The sequence below is a fragment of the Diadema antillarum genome, unplaced genomic scaffold, assembly GCF_040938485.1.
Source record: "Diadema antillarum isolate AM-2024a unplaced genomic scaffold, OU_Dant_1.0 seq00001251_RagTag, whole genome shotgun sequence".
Taxonomy (NCBI): Eukaryota; Metazoa; Echinodermata; class Echinoidea; order Diadematoida; family Diadematidae; genus Diadema; species Diadema antillarum.
In genome coordinates this window covers 439,921-464,891 of record NW_027272037.1, presented here as the reverse complement: position 1 = coordinate 464,891, position 24,971 = coordinate 439,921, and the positions used below count along the sequence as shown (strand labels likewise).

The following is a 24,971-nucleotide window of genomic DNA, read 5'->3' as shown; positions in this document are numbered from 1 at the left end:
AACCGCCCTGACATGGCTCGTGTGACTAATTCATTTTTGTTATGATCCTGGTTATGGGCTTGTTTGGTCTATGTTTTCAGAGAAATTGTTAAATTTTTATTTGTTACATTCCAGTTATTACCAACTTGCCATTTGTGGGCAGGAAAAGGGAGCTTAATGGCTTGTTTCGTAAAAGCGCTTCTCTGTTTATGTAATGGTTATCTAATCCCTACAACTTTTCCTTACATAAAATGTCAAAAAAAAACAAAAACACCCAAACTTACATCATTCTATTATTTCCATTTTTAAAGAAAAGTTATATGAATCTTTGTCGCTCCTTATCAATGACAAAAGCAACAGCACACAATGTTGTTAGTCAAGCACAAAAGTCTTCCAAGATCCAGCAACTTCATTGCACTAATTGGGGGTTTATTTGTTTGTTTGTTTACATGTTTAACTTGTCGTAATTTGAAAGGAACTGCTATGTAGGACGGAAGGTATTTCATACAATTTGTAGTAACATCAACTTTTCAGTTATATGTTTACCAAAGGAAGTTGGTGCAGCTTTGCACAATCTGTAATGTTCTGGGGCAATTTCTGGTTTGTTTGTTTGTTTGTTTGTTGTTTGCCTGTTTGTTTGTTTCTTTGATTTTACAGGGGTGTGGTGTGTGTGTGTCATGGTTACATGTTACCATTTTATTAAAGTCATGTCAGCATGACCAAGAAAGTTGCAGAAACTGAGCTACCAAAATGGGACGATTTTAAGAAAGCTTACGGTAGAAATACCAACAGTCTCATATTTCATGCCAAGCATATTTGCATTTTTGTGATCACAGATGGTTAGAATCAATCATTCCAAATGAAATTCTGATTGCTTTCACAGTTTTCCAGTCTTGCTATACAACTGTTTTCGGTGCCTACTCAGCATTCTTGTTTGTTAGAACTGGTGAGTATACTACATGTGGTACCACCGTACATTTGGTGAGCAGAAAATGTGCGGATTTCTTGGGATGTAAACAGCAGTTATGACTGCGTAGATTGTTGGCTCAGCTGGTTTGCAAGTGCTAATGATTCAAAAATAGTCTTGTCAATGCCAGTCACATTGGCTTGCAATTCTGCCACACACCATCACATGCAAGTATGTCTCGTGCAAGTCATAAAAATTTGCAAATTCATAGAAAAATAGTACCCAAAACGAGTATAAATACTGTAAAACATGATATTTTCGCGGCATGAAATTTTCGCGAGTTGCCTCTAACATTCCATGCATATAGTGTAGACAAGAACTTTCGCGTGCATTTTATTTTGCGAATCTTGGCTCTCGCGAAATTCGCAAAATTAAAATGCACGCAAACATTTCTCGTTTTACAGTATGTGTGAATTCTATTGCGCAAGTCAAAATTAATGTAACGATGAAGGATTTTCCTCTGGTCCCTTTAGATTATTCCGTGAAGTAGAATACCGGGTAATGGATTTCCCATCTTTTCTCAGTCTCACAATGGAAAGAGAATTTCTACCCGCTGCATAATCGTTCATATCCTAGCTTTATCAGCTTTACTTGTAATGTCACATATTTAAACTTCTATAATCTTCCCATTTACTCAGTTTTGTATGAAGTATGATTGTGACAAATGCTCTTCATTCTATATACTGATTCTATATTCATATAATGATTCTATATTCCAAAATTTTTATTTAGATAGTATCATAGTACTACAAGCTCATGCATTGGTTGTGTAATGTGAATAAAACATTGATTTCATTTTTGTCATTCAAATTTTCATTGTTTTTTTTTTGGGGGGAAAAATATATATAGGTCACTTAGCTGGCCCATTCATCTGCCACTCATTCTGCAACTACATGGGTTTCCCCGAGATTGGCCAGGTCTTCAACCACAGCCCCCGCAACCGTGCAATAATCATCGCCACCTTCGTCGTGGGCCTCATCCTCTTCCTCTTCCTCCTCCACCCCCTGACCACGCCCGAGTGGTTCAGCAACTCCATCTACCGGGATGACCCCGTCGCTGGCACCCGAACTCTCTGATAGATCCTGGATTACAGAAAGTTTTTTTTTTCTTTTTTTTTTTTCTTTTTTAACGGTTCAAGAGGTTATGTGCAAAAAGAAAAAAAAATTGCCTAGCAGAGTCATGGCAATCTGTTTATTTCAGTCCTTGAAAAGGGAAAGAATATTTTTGAAGCTGCAGAATGCCTTTTTGCAATATCAACAAGTTTGCAAGTCTTGTTATATTGTTTTTGTTCTACTTTTCCATTTGTGTTTAACAAACGGCTATTTAGTGATAGCATCATTGTAGCAAGAGAAAATGAGAAATGTGTGAACATATAAAAAATACATTGATTCAGCTGAAGATGAGTACAGTAGGCGTAGGGAGGTGCACTCAGCCAAAATCTTCCTACAGCACTTTTCAACAACAAGCTCATATGCAGTTCTCCTCTGGGAAGCAGTTTGCTGTAAGATGTACAACTACAGTGACACATGCTACAACACTGATTTCTTGCCTTTTTCTGGTATTGGGGCCATTGAGAGTGGCCAGCTGTTCTTGAGGGCGGAACTTCATAGGGCGAATGGGAACCCTGTGGGGTTCATCGCACTTTGACCTGAAAAACGAAAGGTTGCTCTGTGTGAGGCTACGATGGAAACGGGTTTACCGCAATCTAACTGAAGTGACAACTCATTGCGCAATCATCTTGCAGTGTTTTCAAATTCTGCTACAGTCGTGACATGTTTTTTTTAGGACTAGACATCTTTCCTTCACAAGGAATAGATGTCATACCAATTGAAAAGGGAGGGATGCACACAGATACGTATTATGTGATGTTGCATCTTGCCGAGTTGACACTTTTCCTTCCCTAGAATTGTTGTTGTGTGAGTTCTTTTTGTGTCTTTTATTTCTTCTTGAAAAACCAACATTTCCCTCCTCGATCAATCAAAGCAGCAATGAAACAGAATTTATGATGACCATGCAGATGTTTTTGTTTCCGAACCCATTTGATAGCTACCTTGCAACTGAAAGTGAGTTCTGGGTCATCATTTTCACTACCATCTCAGGAAGGTCATTTCATGTGATAGACAACACTCAGTTCTTCCTCTATCATGGACTAATATGCCAGAAATATAGATGAAAAATGACAAACTACCATCACTCTTTTATTTTCTGTAACCCGTTGAGGACATAGTGAGTCGGACTGATTTTGCTGTAACACGCATTTCCCATAGACACCTGCCCGAGTATTCTTGGGACTCTTCTTCCACGGGTTAATCATGCAACCCAGAGAAAAATCGAAAAAGTCAAGCCTGAGAACTGTCTTTGGTTTGAGGTCCACGTGTGGCTTATTCTTACAGAATTATCATTCAGGTTCCTAATTTTGCAAGGTTGAAGGTCATATGAAAATGTAAGATGTTTTCAGGATGAATTTAGGTCTGTGCTTTTGGCCTGAGCAGGTGGTGTGTGTAATATGACAATTCATGTAATTGCAGAAGGTGGGAAGGTATGAAAGTAAGTTGATAAGAGGATGGTAGGGGGGTGGTATTGCAGATAGAAAATTCCCAATTAAAGATGGGATTCATGTGGGTGTGTACTCTCAAGCAAATTGCCAACCATCCACGTTAGAAAGTATTTCAGGGATATGCATGTCTGGACTCAGAGTCCACATTGGACTATTTATATGTCTGTGCATTTTAACAGCATGTGTTCATGTTTGCCTGTTTTGGTAGTCTACCCGTTTGATATTCTTAAAATCAGGTCAGGAGAAGGGACTTTTATTCTAAGGTATTTTTTCAGCACCTTGATTGAAATTTAGCTCACTTGTGGGAAATAATGGCATTTCAAAGTGTGGTATTTCAAGTCATTGATTTAAGACATTGTCAATTTTAAAACCATTCACGTTGACACTGTTGCAATAGTAAAACAGATAAAGCTAGGTGTGCCTGAAATTTGGCCATTGTTTGGGATTGCTTCATGCCACAATTATGGGCGATACGCTCTGGCCTCATTGTAAACGCTCAACAGCTTGGCTGTAGGAGAGAAAAACATGATGATCACTATATGTGTGTGCACGTGTGTTTTCACACTTGTAGACATTAAATAGGCACAAGAAAATTCCACTAGAATCCAGAATTCTCCTTAAAATCTTGTCGAGATTCCTCTCCCCATAATACCAATAGCATTATTTGTGATCGTGCATCACAAAACCAACAAAAAGTCGCCAGATGTAGATTTTTAGTTATGGGCAGATTCTGAAAGAGCAGACTTTAAGCTTTAAAATGATGTGTAACTCAATTCATATGGACTCTCCTAACCTATCTAAATATTGGAAAGAAAGCACACACTGGAAAAGTGTGAACGTAGAAAAGAGGCTCTGAAGTATAGGGTCTATTCAAGCACTTAATCTTTACTAAGCCTTGCTATCTGCGAAATGAAAGGGACAAAAAACAGGATGTAAACCAACATAGCAACAACAATGAAGGGATTATCGGATTAACCTGAAATTGAGCATGCTCTATCAACACATTCTGTCCAGGAATAATGCCAACTTTCAAAGCAGTAGCATTATCCTTTCAAAAGCTAGTAGAGTTGAAAGTGAAGAGTGTACAAAGGATTTTCAAGAAATGAGAAGGTACCTCAAAGACATACCTGATCACACTGCTCTACCAAAAGAGTGTTCTAGTAAAACTGCTAAAAACACTCTTACCCATTCATTTTATGATCACAAACTTAGGAATAATGTAGAAGAAGAATAGCTCTGTCAGAAAACATGAAAAACTCAAGATTGACTTTGTTGACCCTTTCACCTTTTTCGAGTCCTTACATAAAATCAAGGGGTGCGACTTTTTGTTGATTTTGTGATGCAGGGTCACATTTGTAGGTGGTGCAAAACTCACAGGTCAGTGAGAAATCCCTTGTTAGTATTGATGATGATTTCCCGTAAACATTTCAGCTTGAAGATACTCGTACAGTTTGGTTCATGATCAAATACTTTGAATTTAATTTTCTGGTATTTTATAAACATTTATAGTAACCCAGTGATATGAATGAAAAGCAGTTGAGTAACTACACATGAAACTTTGCAGACATCTTCTGTTGCTTTTGACTGTTTGCCTTGGCTGGTGGTATGAATTTGAAGCAACTTCACTTCCATGGGTTTGATTCAGATCATATGTGACCGTGCACCTCAAAACGAACATAAAGTCGCACACACTGATTTTGCATGAGGACTGAAAATAAGTGAAATGGGTCAACCTAGCCGAACTTGACTTTTTTATATTTTCTGAAAGAGCGGTCCTTCTTTTACATTATGCTAAAATTTGGTATCATAAAACGGGCAGGAAATTGTGTTTTTTAGCAGTTTATCTCGAACATTTTTGGTAGAATAGTGTGATTAGGTGTGTCTGTAGAATCTCTTTTTCATTTCTGAAAAACCTTGTCCACACTCTTCACTTTCAACTCTTATAACTTTTGAAAGAATAGTGCTACTGCTTTTAAAGTTGGCATTGATTATGGACAGAATGTATTAATGAGGCATGCTTAATTTCAGTTTAATCTGATAATCCCTTCATTGTTGTTACTCTGTTGGTTTACTTCCTGTTTTTTGTCCCATTCATCGCACAGCCAGCACGGTTTGGTAAAGATTAAGCGCATGAATAGACACTGTTCTTCAGAGCCTCTTTTCTCAGTTCACACTTTTCCTGAGTTTGTGCTTTCTTTCCAATATTTAGATAGGTTAGGAGAGTCCATTTGATTTGAGTTATACATCATTTTAAAGCTTAAAGTCTGCTCTTTCAGAATATGGTCTTAACTAAAAATTCATGTCTGGCGACTTTTTGTTTGTTTTGAGGTGCAGTGTCACATATGTCATGGCAGCTGTAGAAGCTTTCATGGCATTTGATTCAGGCAGGCTAATATTAAACACAAGCTGTTTTTGTGCAGCAAAGACGAGGAAATACGTTGTGAATTATTTCATGCAGCCACACTTTCATGATTGTATGGCCCAGCTGTTGTTACATTAATTGCATTGCTGGCAATGCAATTAATTTGGATAGTTACCATGGGAACTGCAGTAAAGCTTCCTTCATCCCTTAACCCTTTCTGTATCAGGGACTTTGGACAGTGTGTATAATGCTATGGGTTTTTCCTAACAAATTGGCATTTAAAGCACACAAAGATTTAATGTTACACTGTGTATGTACAGTGTGTCATCAAGATAGGGACCATGTGCCAAGTAGATCATAGTAAAAAAAAAATTAAAAAAAACCTATCATAATTATGAATTGTGTGTATTACAGGATGAACGGAGTATATTGAAGTGTTTTCTTTTTCTTTTTTTCTTTTTTTTTTTAAATCAAGGAGGCTGCAATGTTCCAATTATAAGTACAAGTGTTCAGTTTATGTTGCGCTAATGTCAAGCCCTGAATATGTGTTGGCTGTGTGTAGCAGTAATTTTTTTAATTTGATAATATAATTTGAAATTGGTCACTTTTGCTTAATTGACAGGCACAGAATGTAAGAGTTACTTAGCACCACACGCTAAGACACACCCAAACAAAAATAATTTGCTGCTTGCTTGGAGATTTTGAAGGAGGCTGCGTACATATCATGTAATCTTCACATGCAACACTTTAAGAGCCCCACTTTAAGAGAGCCTTGTTACTGCGACAGCATGTGGGTAGCGTCTGGGTAAATTATTTTACCCTGCCTGTTAAAACTGTCTTTGCAGAATGTTGCTCGGATGTTGTAGCGGTAACTTTTGCCAAATTCTACCCTAGCCAGCCAGGGTAATTACCATGCCATCACCTGGGTAACCCTTCTGTTTGATAGAACACGAATGTGGGAACATTCCTTTGATACACTCAACATGCATACGCAACATTGCAGATAGAGAATGATTGATACACTGCATGCCAATCTCATGCATGGATTGTAACCACGCTTTGTTGCACGCAGTGCTGGCCGGTGGGCAGGGTAGTCGCATCAGTGGACACACCCCCTTCATAGGAACTTATACTCGGAGAAGGTTTTTGGTGTTTGTCTGTTAAAACTGTACCCCTCGCTCTCTCCTCCAGTTTAACTGCCTGAGGCGAGGAGTTTTGATTTTGTCGGGACATTGTCGCAGTAAGGTCTGTTTTGACAAAACTGGGCTTTAGAAAGTAAATTTGGAAAAAGTGAATCTGTAACTTCATGCACACTTGAAGACTTTTCAAAGGGCACTTTGTACGTCAGTAGCTGTAGTTCTGTGAGTCATGTATGAAAGCAATAAACAATGTTTGGCTCTGTGCCACAATGTTGCATTCATTGCCATTCACTTAGCTATCATTCCAGAAACTCCAGCCTTGACTTAAATCTGCTCTGTGATTTTAGGATTTCATTCTAATTTCATTCCGCTTCAGACATTCCATCTTAATTTTGTTTTTGTTGCTGTTGTAACACTTTGTAGGAATGCTTTGTTCCTTTTGTAGTTTTTGAAGAATTTCATTAGAATTGGGTCTAAGGAATATCAGTGTTTGTATGTTAAACTGGTTTATCTGTCACAAATTTATCATGATTATTGTGTAATGAATAACAAGTTTTATGTGGATTTCGGCTAGGAAAAAGTGTAAGAAACAATGAGTCACTGCTAAATTTGTGTTTTAAAATCATTTCTCACTTACCATTTGGAAATTTGAATTTCTTTTTCCCCCTCAAATGAACTCATACATGCTTGTAGGAGTTTGATGTCTGAAAATGGTTAAAGGTAATGCTTGAGGTAAAAGTGAATGAATGATATGGAATTCAGCTCCCAAATTGTCCAGGGAGTATACAATTAGAGGTCTAGTTCTGTGGATTTTGAGGGTCTCAATCACTGTGACTTTTCTGATTGATATTTCAAGCTCAGTCCAACATGATGGGTTCTCCTTAAATGTGGATGTGTTACCAAAATTAGTGAAAATGCTCTTGGACACACTGCAGTATCTAGATATTTGTGTGTCTTATTTTTCTTGTAAAATGTGTTTCTAATCTAGTACTGAAAAAAAAAATCCACATTTCCAAACTTGATAATTGGCTTTTTGAGTGGTATGATGAAGCAACCTTAGAGCATCATAATCTGGCAGCTGTTTTGAATTATGCACACCAAAGGTACTTTGACATTTTTTTAAAACCAACTTACTTTTAGAAAAGTTATCTTACCAGGCTGAAAAAAGTAAATCCTGACACATGAAGACTTCAAATTCACTAATATTCAAATCAAACTAAGTCAATGTGTTCATTAAACAGGATGAAAAAAAAAAACTGTTCATTGATATTTGAAGGGAAGGATATTTTTGTTTTGATACAATATCCTCCTTCTTTTTTTTTTCAATTCACTGAATATGTACCTGTAAGCAAGAAATTTAGTTGTTAGATTTTCCCTAAAATGATGTATTTGGCCAGTCCCATCTATGCATAATTTTGTTTGGTCCCTAACCATTGCTAGGATATCACCTTTTTCTTTTCTTTTCTTTTTTTTCTTTTTGTTACACAACGCTCTCCAGCAAACTATTATCCACATCTCAGTTAAAGAAGACTAGCAAAAAAGAGAGAGATTTTAGTTATGGCTTACTTTTTCATATCAATTATGTGAAACACCAAGGGGGAAAAAAAGAAATTCTGTTCTTCATAGTTTATGTTTGAGTGTGCATTTTGGACAAGCCAGAATTTGTCAACTGTACATTGCCAAAGGAAAAAGGAGTTTGTTTGCAAAAGTCTGTGGCATGATGATAGGTTCTGTAAGGTTTGAGGCCAAAGCAGTAAACATCTTAAGTTACCTTTAATACCATCCTCTTTTATGGTATTCCATGTATTCCATGTATGACTTTGTTGTTTTTTTTATTTTTGTTTTTAATGCCTCTATCACATATCTACATGTATGTCAAGATTTTATTTGATCATTGTTTTATGCCAAGTCTTTCTGCTTCAAGTGTGTCTAGATTGTGGAAGGGGTGGAATTATGGCAATAACTGGTATTACAATGCAGTGGCAGAAGAAAAAAAAAAGATTACAGAGAGATAAGAAAAATTGACTTATACATGTGTGTTTAAGAGAGATAAGGAAAATTGACTTATACATAGGTGTGTATAAAGAGAGAGATAAGGAAAGTTGACTTATACATATGTGTTTATAAGCAAATGTGTGTATTGTCTGTGTGCCTGTATAATTCTTTGCTGATTTTACGGGAGCTAGTTCATTATAGTTTGCTAAATGAACTCTTCCAGCTTTATGTGAGCTTTAATCCAATTTTATGGGATTATCTCGTCTAATTGTTCACTACATCTAAGACTTACGCCTCTGAGCAGTTGCAGGTGGATTTAAAAGATGACTGGTGATATCTTGTGATAAAGCCATTTCTGTGTGTAGAGAAACACTCACTTTTCACTTTTTCCAAGAAAGTCGAAAGTGCATGTAGTTATATAGCACTTTGGGTGTGTGTATGTAACAGACTAAAACTGTGCAAGAAGAAGATATTACTCACAATACGTGCCTCAATATTTGTATTTTAATACTGTGAATAAGAAAGTCTTTAGATCTATGCACTTGCTTCTTGTCTTATTCCTCAGAGAGAGAGAGAGAGAGAGAGAGAGAGAGAGAGATAGAAAGAGAGAGTGGGAGAGAGAGAAAAAAATGTATACATGTTTCAACTCTTCTTTTGACTGTATTGATAGTAGTTTATGTGAAAGATGTGTAATCGTAAATCTGAATGAAAAGATATTATTGCAAAGAACAGGTTTATAAATAGATATTTGTGTCACTGAGTTTCTTTCGTCATACTTTCATGTACACATAGTGAGTTTCAATTTAGTTGTTGTAATTGAAGTAGTCTTGTCAATATGACACAATCAGTGTAATCTCTGTACACTGCATGAGTTTTGATGATACAGTGTACTATATTTTCATAGAATGATGTCATGACTGAGAAATTTTGTCTTGAAGTAAAGCTTTTATTTAGATTTTGTCCCCCAAAATTTAGGTCCAGCTGAAAAGGCAATTTGTGCAAAATACTGTATTAGCTTGAAGTTGTGATGCTTCACTTATGCCTGTCACTTTGGCATTTAATTTGTACGGGGTTTGATTTGAAATCTCAATTGATATCAGAATCTTGACTTTGATTACAAATCTCAATTGATATCAGAATCTTGACTTTGACTACATCTAAACTTGCTTTCTTAGGTGAAAGTGAACACACAAAGTTTGTGTCGTTTGTGCTATGTTTTCTGTTTAAACATTTTGCTTGGCAATTTTACGAATGATGCAAACACATCCCCTAGTAATGAACTGAAGACACCAAGACAATTTGAATTTATATATTAAGTACTTTTACAAGCAGACTCTGTAAATTCAAACCTCTGTTCATCGGCTTGAGTTGCCCAATCCTCTGGAATTTTGATGTCATTACATAAATACGTAATCTACTTCATGAACAGGTATACCTCTAAAGGAAATTTTCCAAAAGCACAGCTCATTTACGTACAATGTCTTTTCTTCTGTAATGTGTTGTCCTGCAGTTAACAAAATTGAAATGTGTGAGCTGCATACTGATCAGCTGAAATTCTTACTTTTTTTTTAAAATCAAGCATTGTAAATGCTGTCCTCATTACAATTGTGATATTTAGTGCTATACAAGCCCTGATGTTGTGTAGTATTTTGTGACAATTGATTATTGTATTGTGACAAGATTTGTCCTCACATTTTGTGATCAAGAATTCACTTTTTTTTTCTTTTTTTGTGGGCTTGTTAACTCAAGTACAGTTAGCAACCCTACAGTCGGCAAAAGTGAACTGTTTCAATGACATGCTGATTAGCTTTAAAAAAAATCGTACATTGTTCTTTTTTTTTTAAATCAAACATTTTTAGAAAGAACCACCATCGTTACAATTGCAACTTTCATCATGTTACAAGCCCTGATGATGTTGTATTATGTGACAGATGTATGATTGTATTATGATGATATTTTGTCCTCATGTTGTGTTCAGAAATTCACTTTTTTTTTTTCTGGCCTGTTAGCGTAAGCACGCAGCCAGCCAAAAAGAATAGCATCATTAGATAAATTACTCCAGTTAAATGTTATGCAATGAGGTTCTGAAATATGTTATATTAACAGTATGACAGTTTCTCCGTTTAGCAACACTTTTTTTTTTTACTCACTTGATGCACGCAAAATATGTCATCGAGTCACAAATGTGTACTTTTGCAATTTTTTTGTTAAAGGAAACCAAAACCCAAAGAGAAATGTGGATTGCGTGAAAGCAGCAGCATTAGTAGAACACAATAGTGAAAACTTAAGGAAAATCGGACAATACATGCAAAAGTCTTATGAATTTTTAAAGTTTTTATGTTGGAACTGCTGGATGAGGAGACTACTTGAGTTTATGACATCATGTGTGAACAACAATCATAAAGAAAATATAAAGAAAATTAAACATGATTTCATTTTTCTAGCATAATGAAAGAGCACTTGACTAACCACTTTCAGAAAGCAGGGGGAATAATTACCACCCTTAACATAATTGTTAGTATCAAGTTGATGGAAAGTGTAATTTTCATGAAAAAATAATTTTTGTGGAATTCCCTTTATATTTTCTCTATATTGTTGTCCACACATGACGTCATGAACTCTAGTAGTCTCCTCATCCAGCGGTTCCAACACCCAAACTTTAAAAATTCATTACTTTTGCATCGATTGTTCGATTTTCCTCAAACTTTCACTGATGTGTTCTACTAATGTTGCTGCTTTCACTCAATCCACATCTTTGGGTTTTAGTTTCCTTTAAGGCTTGCATCCACTTTCTTTGGTGCTGCCACTTTTTATCTTGTTTTATCACATGTGCTCTACCTAAAGGGTATCACGTACCAATGTAGCCACTGTCAGCTGTGGTCTTTTGACAAAACATTTTCGTGCTACTTCATGTGTACTCATGTTTTATTCTTTATAGTTGCTTAATACACTCCTCATGTGTGACTAGTGTAAGAGGATATAGAGCCAGGTGAGATCAAATGCGGTACCTGTATTTATATGCAACAAAAATATGTTTATGAAATGAGTATCTGTTTAAAAAAAAAGAAGAGAGAGAGAGAGAGAGGAATTGTATTTAGATTTACAATTATATTTCTCAATTGATGTATTAAAGGTATTTGTTCTATGTAATACACTCCAATCTCTTCGTTACTAGTTCTGTATTGGCCTCAGAAGTGTCATTCCTGTTTTCAGTGGAGGAGAAAGAGATAGAGGAGATTAAATGTTTGAATATCTGTGTACACATGCATGTGTGTGTGTGTATACACTTTGTATGTATGTGTATGAAGGGGAAAGTTATGCAGGGCCTTGAGTTGTGTGTGGTGGATTTTAGCTGAAACCTATGCATATGGAAATGAAAGGATTCTATGAATCCATGCAGTTAATTTTTGTCGAGCCCACCGGAGTTGTGGGGAGACTAAGGGATCGCCTGTGGCATCTGTCCGTCCGTCGTCCGTCGTCCGTCCGTCCGTCATCCGTCCGTCCGTCCGTCCGTCGTCCGTCCGTAACGCTACAAAAACTTCAATAACTCTTTATTCTAGGCTTCAATTGCAATCAAACATCGAGGGAAGAGGGGTCATGAATACAAAGTGTCACATTTTACCATATAATGAAGGTCACCTCAAGGTCAAAGCTCACAGGCAGGGGTCAACGAACTTTTAGAGCCCAATGTTAAGTCTTTATGGCGCATTTCTATTATGGGTCATTACTTTTGATCCATAACTCCATTTGTGACTAAACTTGGATGGTAGATGTCCCGTGGGGAGTGAATGATCACCACAAGGTCAAAGGTCACAAGCAGGGGTCAACGAACTTTTAGAGCCCAATGTTAAGTTTTTATGGCACGTTTCTATTATGGGTCATTACTTTTGATCCATGACTCCAGTTGTGACTAAACTTGGATGGTAGATGTCCGTGGGGAGTGGATGATCACCACAAGGTCAAAGGTCACAAGCAGGGGTCAACGAACTTTTAGAGCCCAATGTTAAGTTTTTATGGCACGTTTCTATTATGGGTCATAACTTTTGATCCATAACTCCATTTGTGACTAAACTTGGATGGTAGATGTCCCTTGGGGAGTGGATGATCACCTCAAGGTCAAAGGTCACAAGCAGGGGTCAACAAACTTTTAGAGCCCAATGTTAAGTTTTTATGGCGCATTTCTATTATGGGTCATAACTTTTGATCCATAACTCCATTTGTGACTAAACTTGGATAGATGTCCCTTGGGGAGTGGATGGTCACCACAAGGTCAATGGTCACAAGCATGGGTCAACGAACTTTTAGAGCCCAATGTTAAAGGGACTGTACATTCATGTTTTGAACATTTCTAAGTGAGATAATGAGAAACCTCTCATGAAATTTGAAAGAGCATGTAATTTTAAGAAGGATTCAACGTTTATTTGATGAAAATTGGTTTTGAAATGGCTGAGATATCCAAAAAAGTGATAATAATAAAAGGCGACAGGCCACAACTTTATTCGGATCTCTTTGTTTCACCTTGTTTTTGGATATCTCAGCCATTTCAAAACCGATTTTCATCAAATAAATTTTTGATACCCTTTAGAATTGCATGCTCTTTGACATCTCATAGAATGGTTTCTGAATATCTCGCAAAACGTTAAAAGCTAAATCCTCACCTCGACCAGAACTGTTCTAAACACCCTTTAAGTTTTTATGGCGCGTTTCTATTATAGGTCATAACTTTTGATCCATAGGTCCGTTTTGTGACCAAACTTGGATGGTAGATGTCCCTTGGGGAGTGGATGGTCACCACAAGGTCAAAGGTCACCACAAGGCCAAAGGTCACAGGCAGGGGTCAACGTTAGTGTTAAGTTTTTATGGCACATCTTTCTTTTGCCATAAACTTTTACCCTTTTATATCTCTTTTTATATGTTATATCTCTTTTTTTTAATCTGTTATATCCCATTCGCGTACAAGAAATTGTACGCGAATGGGCGAGACACATTATGGCACTTGCCTTGTCTTTCATTGCGAAATACGCCCTCTAGTTGTGCTACGTTATACTCGGACTAGAAAGAGTTATTTACACGAGTACCGATTCCGAAGACCGATGATACAGTGATGATGATAGTATGGAAATTCAGTGTGCCATGGCCTTTTGAAAGGCAACGGGATGAAGTAGAGTGAGATATAATGGAGAGAGTAATAACGTGTACGTTTCCTGTTTACACGCAATTATACGTACTCCATGGAGGGCGATGGGGGTAAAAATGTATTCACTGGTGAGGAACGCTGGGGGCGTGCTCGTAAGCGTGACATTTCAGCAGCACCACCGCTGCCAAAAGATGTGAGAGGCTGCCGGGAGCCGAGACGTGACAGATATCACGCACGCAGCTGTACACAGGCCATTTGGAGTTCATAGCGGGCCTTTATTTGCACATGCTTCTAATTTCCAATCACTTTATGATAGCCTTTCAATAACAGTAAGTCAGTCAGCTCACGTGCACATTTCTCAAATCACTCCCCCCCCCCCCCCCAGTTGCTTAATTAGCACTCGAGTCACTTCAGCGACATAATATGCATGAGCTTGCCCGACGTAACGATGGAATGGACCGTATTAGAACAAAGAATGAACTTGCGAAAATGAGGTGACCAGAATACAAAGGGGAATCTTCCTTTTCATTGTTTTGCATTCAATGAATGCATGAACAAACTCGTTTCCATATCATAACCACATAGGCCGATATACTTAGCTTTAATGAATACTTTGCTGATGTCATGTAAATGTGCTGGCAATCACCATTATAAGGATTGAATGAATAATCATTCGGCCTGCATCACAAATTCTTATCTTAGTGATTTTCTTTTAACAAACATACCTTTAATCGCAAATAACCGTTTCCTTCTCATGCGCAAAGTGTAATTACGAACTGGTCTATCATAACACTGTTAAGTAATGGATCACGAACAACATCACAATGATGTTCACTCAGATTACAGAAAATTGAGCACTCTTTTATTAGTAATTTTTTAGTATTTACTTTTCTCATTATAATTTTGTTGTAGGGAACTCACCAGTTGTTGGTATTTTGGTATATATGATTACACTGGGAGTTCGCTCTACTCTCACAAGTTCATTCTTCATCGCTCACGATGGTAGTCTTCTACTTTCAATTATCTCTCATTTACTGGAAAATATTTAGGCCTACTATATAGGCCTACTAGCTGTTTATCTTATTTACATGTTCTATATTATGTTTTTATTATATAATACTATTGTCTATGTTTTTTTCTACTTGTGTTATGTTTTGATTTGATTATTGCTTTTGTCATTTTTTGTACATACATTTTGTGGAATTTGGAGTTTGAATTGTATTTGTTGAAGGCAGAAAAAACAAAACCAAACACAATTAACTTCATTGGTTTCTGGTATAAATGAGGCATATATTACTTAAATCATTAGGCTATCTCCTCTTCACAATAATAACAGCAGCCTGATGCTTGGCGATGTATTATATCCTGGTGCTTGCCCGTTTTTGTGTCTCTCTGCTGATTCTTGCTTATAAATGATTGGTTCTAATAATGTTCCGGTCGCTAGGATTGACGTGAATGGAATGCGCGCATCTATCACTATGGCAACCATTATGTTGTCATTGAAACATGACAAAGCAGGAGTTATTTGCTGTGATTTGGGAACCAGTTTTCTTTCACTATGTCGTAAGAAAGGACATACAGCATGTTTTTCGATATTCTGTTATTTTACTTTGCACTCGTGCTGTCGTGAGTTTACGGCAGTTTGCCAGGATAAAGTCTATCAACACTAATTACATAATTTGTGCATACATTGCCAACAGTATTTGGATTTGGTGATGCCGAGGGGGTTAGCAGGTTGTGTGTTGATGTTTTCAACACTCCAATCATTAGGGGAATTAGAATTGTCAAAGTACTGCTGCATGCATATGCCGCCTGAAAAACAAAGTAGTACCGCGATCCTTCTTGAAGAGAAAGCGAATCACAATCAGTGTACGAGGTCCGAATTTGAGAGGGAATCTGACCTAATTGACCATGCATGTTTCGCCAGAGTGTATGATTTCAAACCACTATAGTACGGCGAAAACATGATAAACGAAAAAGAAATGTGCACAGAATATCAAAAACAGTCCAATTGTTTTATATCATGCTTTCAGAAATTGGGACCAAAGTTGTTCTTGCTATTTATGCAGAGCGTGGAAAATTTTCAGTTCGAAGCAAGTTATGATGAGGTAACATCTTTGAAACTCTATCTCCCTCAATACCCCACTCATTCACCCTCTACCCTCCCTCCTTCTCTCCCTCCCCCCCCCCTCTCTCTCTCTCTTTCTCTTTGTCTCTATCTACCCCTCTCTGTCTATAATACTAGTAATTTTTGTTTATTCATCTATTTGTTAATCTATAAAAGTCTATGTAGTCCACACCAGGTTGTATATTATGATCGCGTGTATAGATCGATCGATCGATCGATCGAAAGATAGATAGATAGATAGATAGATAGATAGATAGATAGATAGATAGGTAGATAGATGGATAGATAGATAGATAGATAGATAGATAGATAGATAGATAGATAGATAGAGACAGATAGATAGATGGATAGATTGATAAATAGATATAGAGTACATCCTTTATACTGGCTGTACATCTAGGTACATAGTTGGCTATCCTTTTTTGTCCCCGCCGAACGAGTTCGAGCAGGGGACTATGAAACGGGCTCCGTACGTGTGTGTGTCCGTCCGTGTGTCCGTGTGTCCGTGTGTCCGTCCGTGTGTCCGTCCGTGTGTGCGTCCGTGTGTGATCAAAATGTTCAAAATGCTACTCCTTCGCCATTTCTAACCCGATTTTGATTCTGTTTGCTTTATATGATAGCACTACATGGGAGCTTTGAAACTTCTATACAGAATTTCAGTTGTGACCTTTGACCTTGACCTTTGACCTATATTGTACATTTTGCTTCAAAATGCTACTCCTTCGCCATTTCTAACCCGATTTTGATTCCGTTTGCTTTATATGATGGCACTAGGTGAGGGCTTCAAAACTTCTACACAGAATTTTGACCTTTGACTTCTTTGACCTTTGACCTTGATTTTTGACCTATATTGTACATTGCCTACAAAATGCTACTCCTTCGCCATTTCTAACCCGATTTTGATTCCGTTTGCTTTATATGATGGCACTAGGTGAGGGCTTCAAAACTTCTACACAGAATTTTGACCTTTGACTTCTTTGACCTTTGACCTTGATTTTTGACCTATATTGTACATTTTGCTACAAAATGCTACTCCTTCGCCATTTGTAACCCAATTTCAATTCCGTTTGCTTTAAGTGATGGCACTAGGTGAGGGCTTCAAAACTTCTACACAGAATTTTGACCTTTGACTTCTTTGACCTTTGACCTTGATTTTTTACCTGTATTGTACATTTTGCTACCAAATGCTACTCCTTCGCCATTTCTAACCCGATTTCGATTCCGTTTGCTTTATGTGATGGCACTAGGTGAGGGCTTCAAAACTTCTACACAGAATTTTGACCTTTGACTTCTTTGACCTTTGACCTTGATTTTTTACCTATATTGTACATTGGCTACAAAATGCTACTCCTTCGCCATTTCTAACCCGATTTCGATTCCGTTTGCTTTATGTGATGGCACTAGGTGAGGGCTTCAAAACTTCTACATAGAATTTTGACCTTTGACTTCTTTGACCTTTGACCTTCATCTTTTTACCTATATTGTACATTTTGCTACTAAATGCTACTTCCGGCGGGGACATATATTACGCACCGCGTAATTTCTACTTTTCCTTGTTTTCCCTACGGCAAGAATGTCTGCTCAACTCTCATTGCGCTTAATCTGCTCTCCGTCTCTCTATCTCGCCTTCTTACTTTTTAAACTCAAGTCAATTTCAACCTCAATACCGGAACCCCGTCAAATTTACTTAATTCTTTTCAACTTTACGCAATCAGTGTCCCTTTCACGACGAATAAAGAACGGCCAAACCAGGCGCGTGGTCCTCATCAGCTTTTCATGATTCAAAGGTCATCATCGAGGAAGCTACGTAAGTGCCAACGAAAAGTTTCCGTGTTACCTATAGAACTACAGTGGACGCACATTTGTCATCAATATAAGTTGTGCACATACTTGAAGTTATGTATAGTGCAAAATTTACACTTTTAATGTGTGTTAGTAATCCCAACATAATCAAAATCAAAAGAGTTGGAATCACGTACGAGCACTAGTAATCATACACTTGGAGGGTTGTTTGGCAATAAGCAAATATGAACTAAATGATAGATGAATAATTATGTTAAAAAATCGAGAGAAAGCAAACATTCAGTGGGATTAATTAGGTTAGGCTTGTACAGTCCATATGAATGAATGTAATATCATATCTATATGATGTTCAATTTTGTTGGCAGCATGGCTTATGAGTCGCATGAGATGTGTATGCAGTTTTTGATGATTTTTATATAGCATACAGCATCTCAGAATTATTATGATGGCAACGGAAACTCTATTTATCGCGTGTATATGCCTCATTCGTTTCAATCAATGTCTTCTGTATATAGTGGCAGATCGTTTTTTTTTTTTTTTTTTTTTTTTTTTTTTTTGCTTTTCAGCCGATGAGACCCGGAAGTGGCACGAAAAACAGAGAAATTGCACGCTGAAGCGTCACCAGAAATATTTAATATATATCTATGAATATAGATAGATATATATGTATATGTTTTTTGCGCCCTCCCCTTGCCCCCTTTACGGTATTCCTGGATCCGCCCTTGTGTAAAATGCGTGAGTTCCTCTAGTTACATGAACATTATTGTGATCTTGGCACATAATCCTTTAATAAGCCTACAATCGACCCTCGCTGAGCTGATATTGTAGCCAAGCGAAAAATAAGTAATCCGTATAATTTTTATGGAAAAACCGAAACCTTACAAAGTGTGACAGGCGCTTGTCTTTATTTTTTCCCCTTCAATAACATCACATCCCCCAATACACACACACACACACACACATTTGGTTCTACCCGACTGTTCCCACGAAGTGTTTTAACGTTGTTCACTTTCCGTGATCTTGACGGTGTGAAATCGTGGGGATCCCGGTAATTCATGGGATTCAACCTTCATTGCCCCTCCCCTTTTCAAAGGGGGACTTGTGATATAAAACATATCACAAGGATAACGATAATCCCATAATCTTCACAGCTGACCTTTCTCTGCCGCTTTGTAGTATACACGGTGACGACGCTGCTTTACATACACATTCACTTCACTGTGTTGTTGACTTTACGCTTATCTGAGATCTCGATGATTTTTTTTTGTTTCTCCTGTAGTAGGAATGCTTCAAACAAATTGTACACTAACATGCAATTTGCTTTTACCTTTTGCAGAGCTATACCCCCATATACATATACGGCTTGGTGTTATTAATATCTTCGTGGTCTCATCCCCAACCCACCTCTTGAAACACACACATTTACTTTTCTCAGTTGCGTCTGAATGTTATTCCAGATCGAAACAGTGATGTTGCTTCGAAAGTCACATCCCTGGTTACATAAAACACGAAGAATAATTCATGTTGGATGATTGAATAGTAATTTCTCTCCCCCACCTCCTCTCCCTCTGGGGGTGGGAGGTGGGGTTATCAATCATGTACAGCCTTATGTGAATCTTCTGTTGTTTTCTCTTTCTATGAAAATCGTTTCCATGTTATATCCAGGGAGGTGGCTCTTCCAACGGTCTTCCAACATTGACAGCGGTATAAGAGGGAGGTGGCTCTTCCACCTTTTGTTATACTGTTGTCAATACGATAATTTATGACGTCAAAGCGAAGAATAGATAGAGTATAGTCTCGGGGCGTATGGGAAATTAATAATTTCCACCTTTTGGGCCATCGTAATTCTGGTAGGATGCCAGCTAGATAATTCTGGGGAGAAAGAGAAACAAAACGAGGGTATTAGAAAAGAGGGGATAGAGAGTTTGAGCAGGGAGGTGGAAAATGAAAGGGAGGGGGAAGGAAGAGGGGGGGGGGTTCGACTGTGACAGCTAGGTTGTCTTCAATTGCTCTCTGTCGAGAAGGGGAAGCATGAGTTCAGCGTGACGTCATGTTGTTAATTAGTTACTGGAAATTGACACCGTAAATACCACTTCCGCGAAAGAAATCTTACAGCATGAATACTTTTGTGGCCCCCGATATGCACAACATTGTATACCTCTACAGTGCAGAGGGGTCCTGAAAGCATCCGTCTTGGGCATTGAGGAAAAGGGGTGGAGACTGTTGTCGCATATTAATTTGAAACTGACATTTTCATTTTTTTTTAAGTAGAGTCAAAAGGGGTCTGAGCTTCCGACCCTAGCAGAATTTTCGTCAGAGGCTAAATGACAAACATATAATACAGTACACTCTCGTTATAAGCAACACGGTTATAACGAAATTCTCGTTTTAACGAAGTAAAAATTAATGCCCAAATATTATAAATTTACTGTGTATATCTTCATTATACTTTGTTATTCGGCTATAACGCAAATTCCCTATACCTAGAGGTTCGTTAATCCGAAAATGAAAAAGGGTTCGTTAATCCGAAAATTTGTGGCGTTATTCCGAAGGTTCGTTATTCCAAAGATTGATTAATCCGAAAATGAAATTCGAAACAATGAACCTTCGGAATAACGAATCTTAGGAATAAAGAGCCTTCGGAATAACGAACCTTCGGAATAACGAGCTGTAACCATACACACAACATGCACTGTCCGGGAGGGGATAATAGGGACACAGAACACAGAAAACAATAGAAGGAGAGGTAGGGGCAGTGATGATCCTAAGGATTATTGAGGTCAACCTGGGAAGGATGAAAGATGATTAGGGAAGCATCGTCGAACCATTATCAGGAATGACACAAAGGAAAGGACATAGGAATAGGGTGAAATAACCACACCATGTGTTAAAAAAAAAGGGGGGGGGGGGAGTTCAAGCAGAAAGCCCAAAAATGTTTATGCTCTTTGAAGTCTGCAAACGCTGAATGCATTCTGGATCTGAATGTGCACGCTGCTGGACCGAGTGGTATAGTGCAGCGGGGAGAGAGGGCGGGAAGCTAATTAGTTATTTTCGATACAAATAATATTGATATTATAAGTACCTTAAAAGAAACCTGTACTGACATTTTCTACTTGTCTGATAATTCTAATCTACATTTTTTTGATGCCTACAACTGGAAAGAGAGGATTCTAAAACCCAGGATAAGCCTGTAATGGATTTTTGAAAAAAATGAAAACGAGCATTCCCAGGAACGATCCACACAATTTGGCATACGTCACAGGTGCCAACTGTGCTTTCCGCAAGAAATACTACACAAGTCAATTTACTGAAGTAAACATTCATGCACTGATGATGCAGTATCAAAATAAAATTGTCATACGTATATGCATTTTATGAGTTTACAATAATTACGGAAACTATTCATATTGATATGTGAAGCATATCATATCAAATATTAATTACTTTGATCTGAAAACAATCAATTTTCTGAAAATATGTAAAACTAAATTGGCATGGTTAGCCGTACGTGCTCTCGTAGAGCATGCAGTAAGAGGAATCAACGCTGGCAGCATCGAGCGGCTCAACACAGGCGAACAGCTGTTCACTGTGATGTACCGAACTCGCGAGGTGTACGTGTGGCTAGCTCCAGAAATTTTACTTTTTATGGCGACTAGACGAGATACAAATGGCCCTTCCTTATGATTTTCAGCCAACCCGACGGCAAATCTGGCACAGGAAGAACGACCGCGATAAGGATATCCGTGACTTTCCCTGTAACCAGGCCGTTGCTGGTCCCGACCTGTTCGTTCGCAACTCAAAAGCTCCACCGTCCCGTTTAACGCAGGCTGTGGATGTGTGGTGCAGTTGCTCGCACTGCTTTGCAATGCCGAGTGAGAGAGAAAATATCTGTTGTAAAGAAGTACATTTTGCAAACATTACGGACTTCTCCTCAGTTAAATGCATAACACGACATAGAGACTTCGAGAAGGTTTGCCTCAGTACTGCTGTGCTGGAAGTCGCCAACGTGATGCGACGGCATGTTCAGGGAATAAGTGGAGCCGGTGCTATGTCGAACAAGTAAAATTTAACTCCCAGCCAAGACTTGCGCTTAAGATCCTATTTAACAAAGTTGATTTCTCAAATTCCGTATTACCAATTTTCATCAAAATCAAACGAAATACTTAACATCTTGTATCCCATCGATCATGAAAATTTGATATGCATCCGATTTCGGGAACTGTTGATATACCTGCGACTATTTGGATATTATCGCTCAAAAAAAGTCGCTTTGAAGCAAGGCATACAAGCGCGTATTCCGAAACTGAAGTTAGCGATCTCCTTGTAAGCGAATTTGCCAGCTTTTGCTTGTGGGCGTGTTCTTCGCATGTGCTATCATTTTTTATTAGGTAGCTAACTTTAGCTACACGTGTGCCGATACACGTCATGATCCGATCCCATACTAGTATCGCACTAACGATATATCGAGCTTCCTGGATGCTGGCGCGGCCCGGCACGTCAGTCTTGCGTGTATGTACTGTATGTATGTTGATGCAATGTTCTTTGGTTAATAAACGTTACATTGTACTAATGTTATATTCACACGTGTACACTACATTTGACCATGCTATGCGGAAGTAGGCCTATGCCATTCATTCCTAAGTAAAGGGCTATATTGAGTACTAACGTTTATCTTGCTATTTAATGTTTCCTTATGTCTGATTTCGATTAACATTTACAAAAGTAACGTTAGGCCTAACAGTTACTTGAAATTATTTAATCTAACGTTTAATACAGGGGCTGTAGCGTATTGTTACAGTACTGGTGAATAGGTGGGGAGGGTCCTACTAATTGACGCAAACTAATGCAAACTAATACAAACTAATGCAAACTAATGCAAACTAATGCAAACTGACGCAAACTAATACAAACTCAATGCAAACTCAATGCAAACTACTAATCAATGCAAACTAATGCAAAATACTAATTAATGCAAACTAATACAAACCATTAGCGGTGAAAATTAGGGTGAATTACAGTACCTGGACCTGGCTCTTCCGAGGCCACTCTCACGTCAGTCCTCTCGAAACAAAAACTAGTATCGATCAAGTAAATCCATTCTATCGAAGAATGACTAACGCAACTGCTCAACAGTCAACACTAACTTGAAAAAAAAACATTTTATGAAAATATCATTAAATTCATATTTCTTGACCAAATAGATATCGTTTTAAATATATTTCGCTTTCAAAATTCAGAAAATGTAAAGCAGAATGATGCCCAGAAATACGGATATTAATGATCGATCATAAATGCCGAAATACTAATTGATGCAAACTCGACGCAAACTCCAAAACACAACGCTATCCTATGCGAAAACAACCTATATCGATTACAAATATCGGGAAATGACATCCCGAAATACTAATCAATGCAAACTCAACACAAACTCAAAAACACAACGCTATCCTATGCGAAAACAACCTATATCGATTACAAATATCGGGAAATGACACCCCGAAATACTAATTAATGCAAACTCAACGCAAACTCCTAGACATAACGCTATTCTATGCGAAAACAACCTATATCGATTACAAATATCGGGAAATACACCCCGAAATACTAATTAATGCAAACTCAACACAAACTCAAAAACACAACGCTATCCTATGTGAAAACCACCTATATCGATTACAAATATCGGAAAATGACATCCCGAAATAATACTTAATGCAAACTCCAAGTCAAAACGTTTTCGAATGTGAAAACAATGTAAATTGATCATGAATATCGGAAATTGACACATCGAAACACTATAGTAATGCAAACTCCAAAACAAAAAGTTTTCCTACGTGAAAACTACCTAAATTGATTACAAATATCGGAAAATAACACCTTGACATAAAAAGAAAGAAACATTGTCTCACAGTATTCTATCACATTCCTGTATCAAATTTGACTCTTGCAGAAGCGCAATTTTATTTAACACCAGATTGAATTGCAGTTTCAAGCAAAAGTGTGGGTAGTGATGTAGACGAATTTTCATTCTCTATTTTAGAACTCTCGAATTATCAAGCAGGAGCTTTCTTTTGATAAATACTCCCAACACTTAAATGATTCTCAGATAATTTTTAACGAAAATTCCGTTGTGTTAATCCCAAATTGCCAATTGTTTCTGGAAGATAATATAATCACATTCCTGGAAATTAAAGATTTTGTACCCACTGCAATAAGAATGATATTGGTGATGAATTTCATTACCTTTTCATTGCAGCCTCTTCAATGAACAGCAAAAGAAATACTTAATAAGATATCACAGGAAATACCCAAAATGAAGGTGGATCAATTATCCAATTGTGAAAAGAGGGTAGTCCTTTCTAGTTTAACCAAGTTTTACAATTGATAATGATATATGTAGGCCTACATGACTATACATTTTTTCGACCTTCTCTTAGTTACTTGTTTATGTCTTTTTACAGGCCGTGCTTTCTATATATTGAGTAATCTGCTGAACTTGTCTTCCCACTCTCCCCTCTTTCTCTTCCTTTCTCTTCTTACTCTCGCATGCCCATATATTTCCTTCATTCTTTGTTCACTTATTGTCTGAATATATTTCCGTACTTTTTTTACGTTGTTTAATCTTTTTTGTTGTTTTTATCAATGATATGTCACTCGTATTTCTTTTATTGTTAATATGTCCAACGAATTTGTCATCAGCTTTGTGTCCTTCTCACTGTTCCCTATTACTCTTTATTAATCCTCTCTCTCTCTCTCCCTCTCTCTCATCTCTCTTCATATTTTCCTTCCTGTTTTGTTCACTATTATCAAACCGTGTATATTTCTGTACATTCTTCTTTGTTTTTATTTTCATCAATCGCACTTCACTCCTATTTACCTTATCATAGTTGTTTTGTATAAACTT

General features: G+C 37.5%; 1 protein-coding gene across 1 annotated transcript in view; it reads left to right on the top strand.

Moving 5' to 3' along the window:
• The window catches only part of LOC139745307 (CAAX prenyl protease 2-like), a 44,948-nt gene extending 42,926 nt beyond the window's left edge, over positions 1-2,022 (top strand). The window contains exons 8-9 of the mRNA XM_071655704.1: positions 863-925; positions 1,796-2,022. Of these exons, the coding sequence (XP_071511805.1) occupies positions 863-925; positions 1,796-2,022 (290 nt within the window). The remainder of the gene's footprint in view (positions 1-862; positions 926-1,795) is intronic.
• Positions 2,023-24,971: the final 22,949 nt, after the last annotated feature.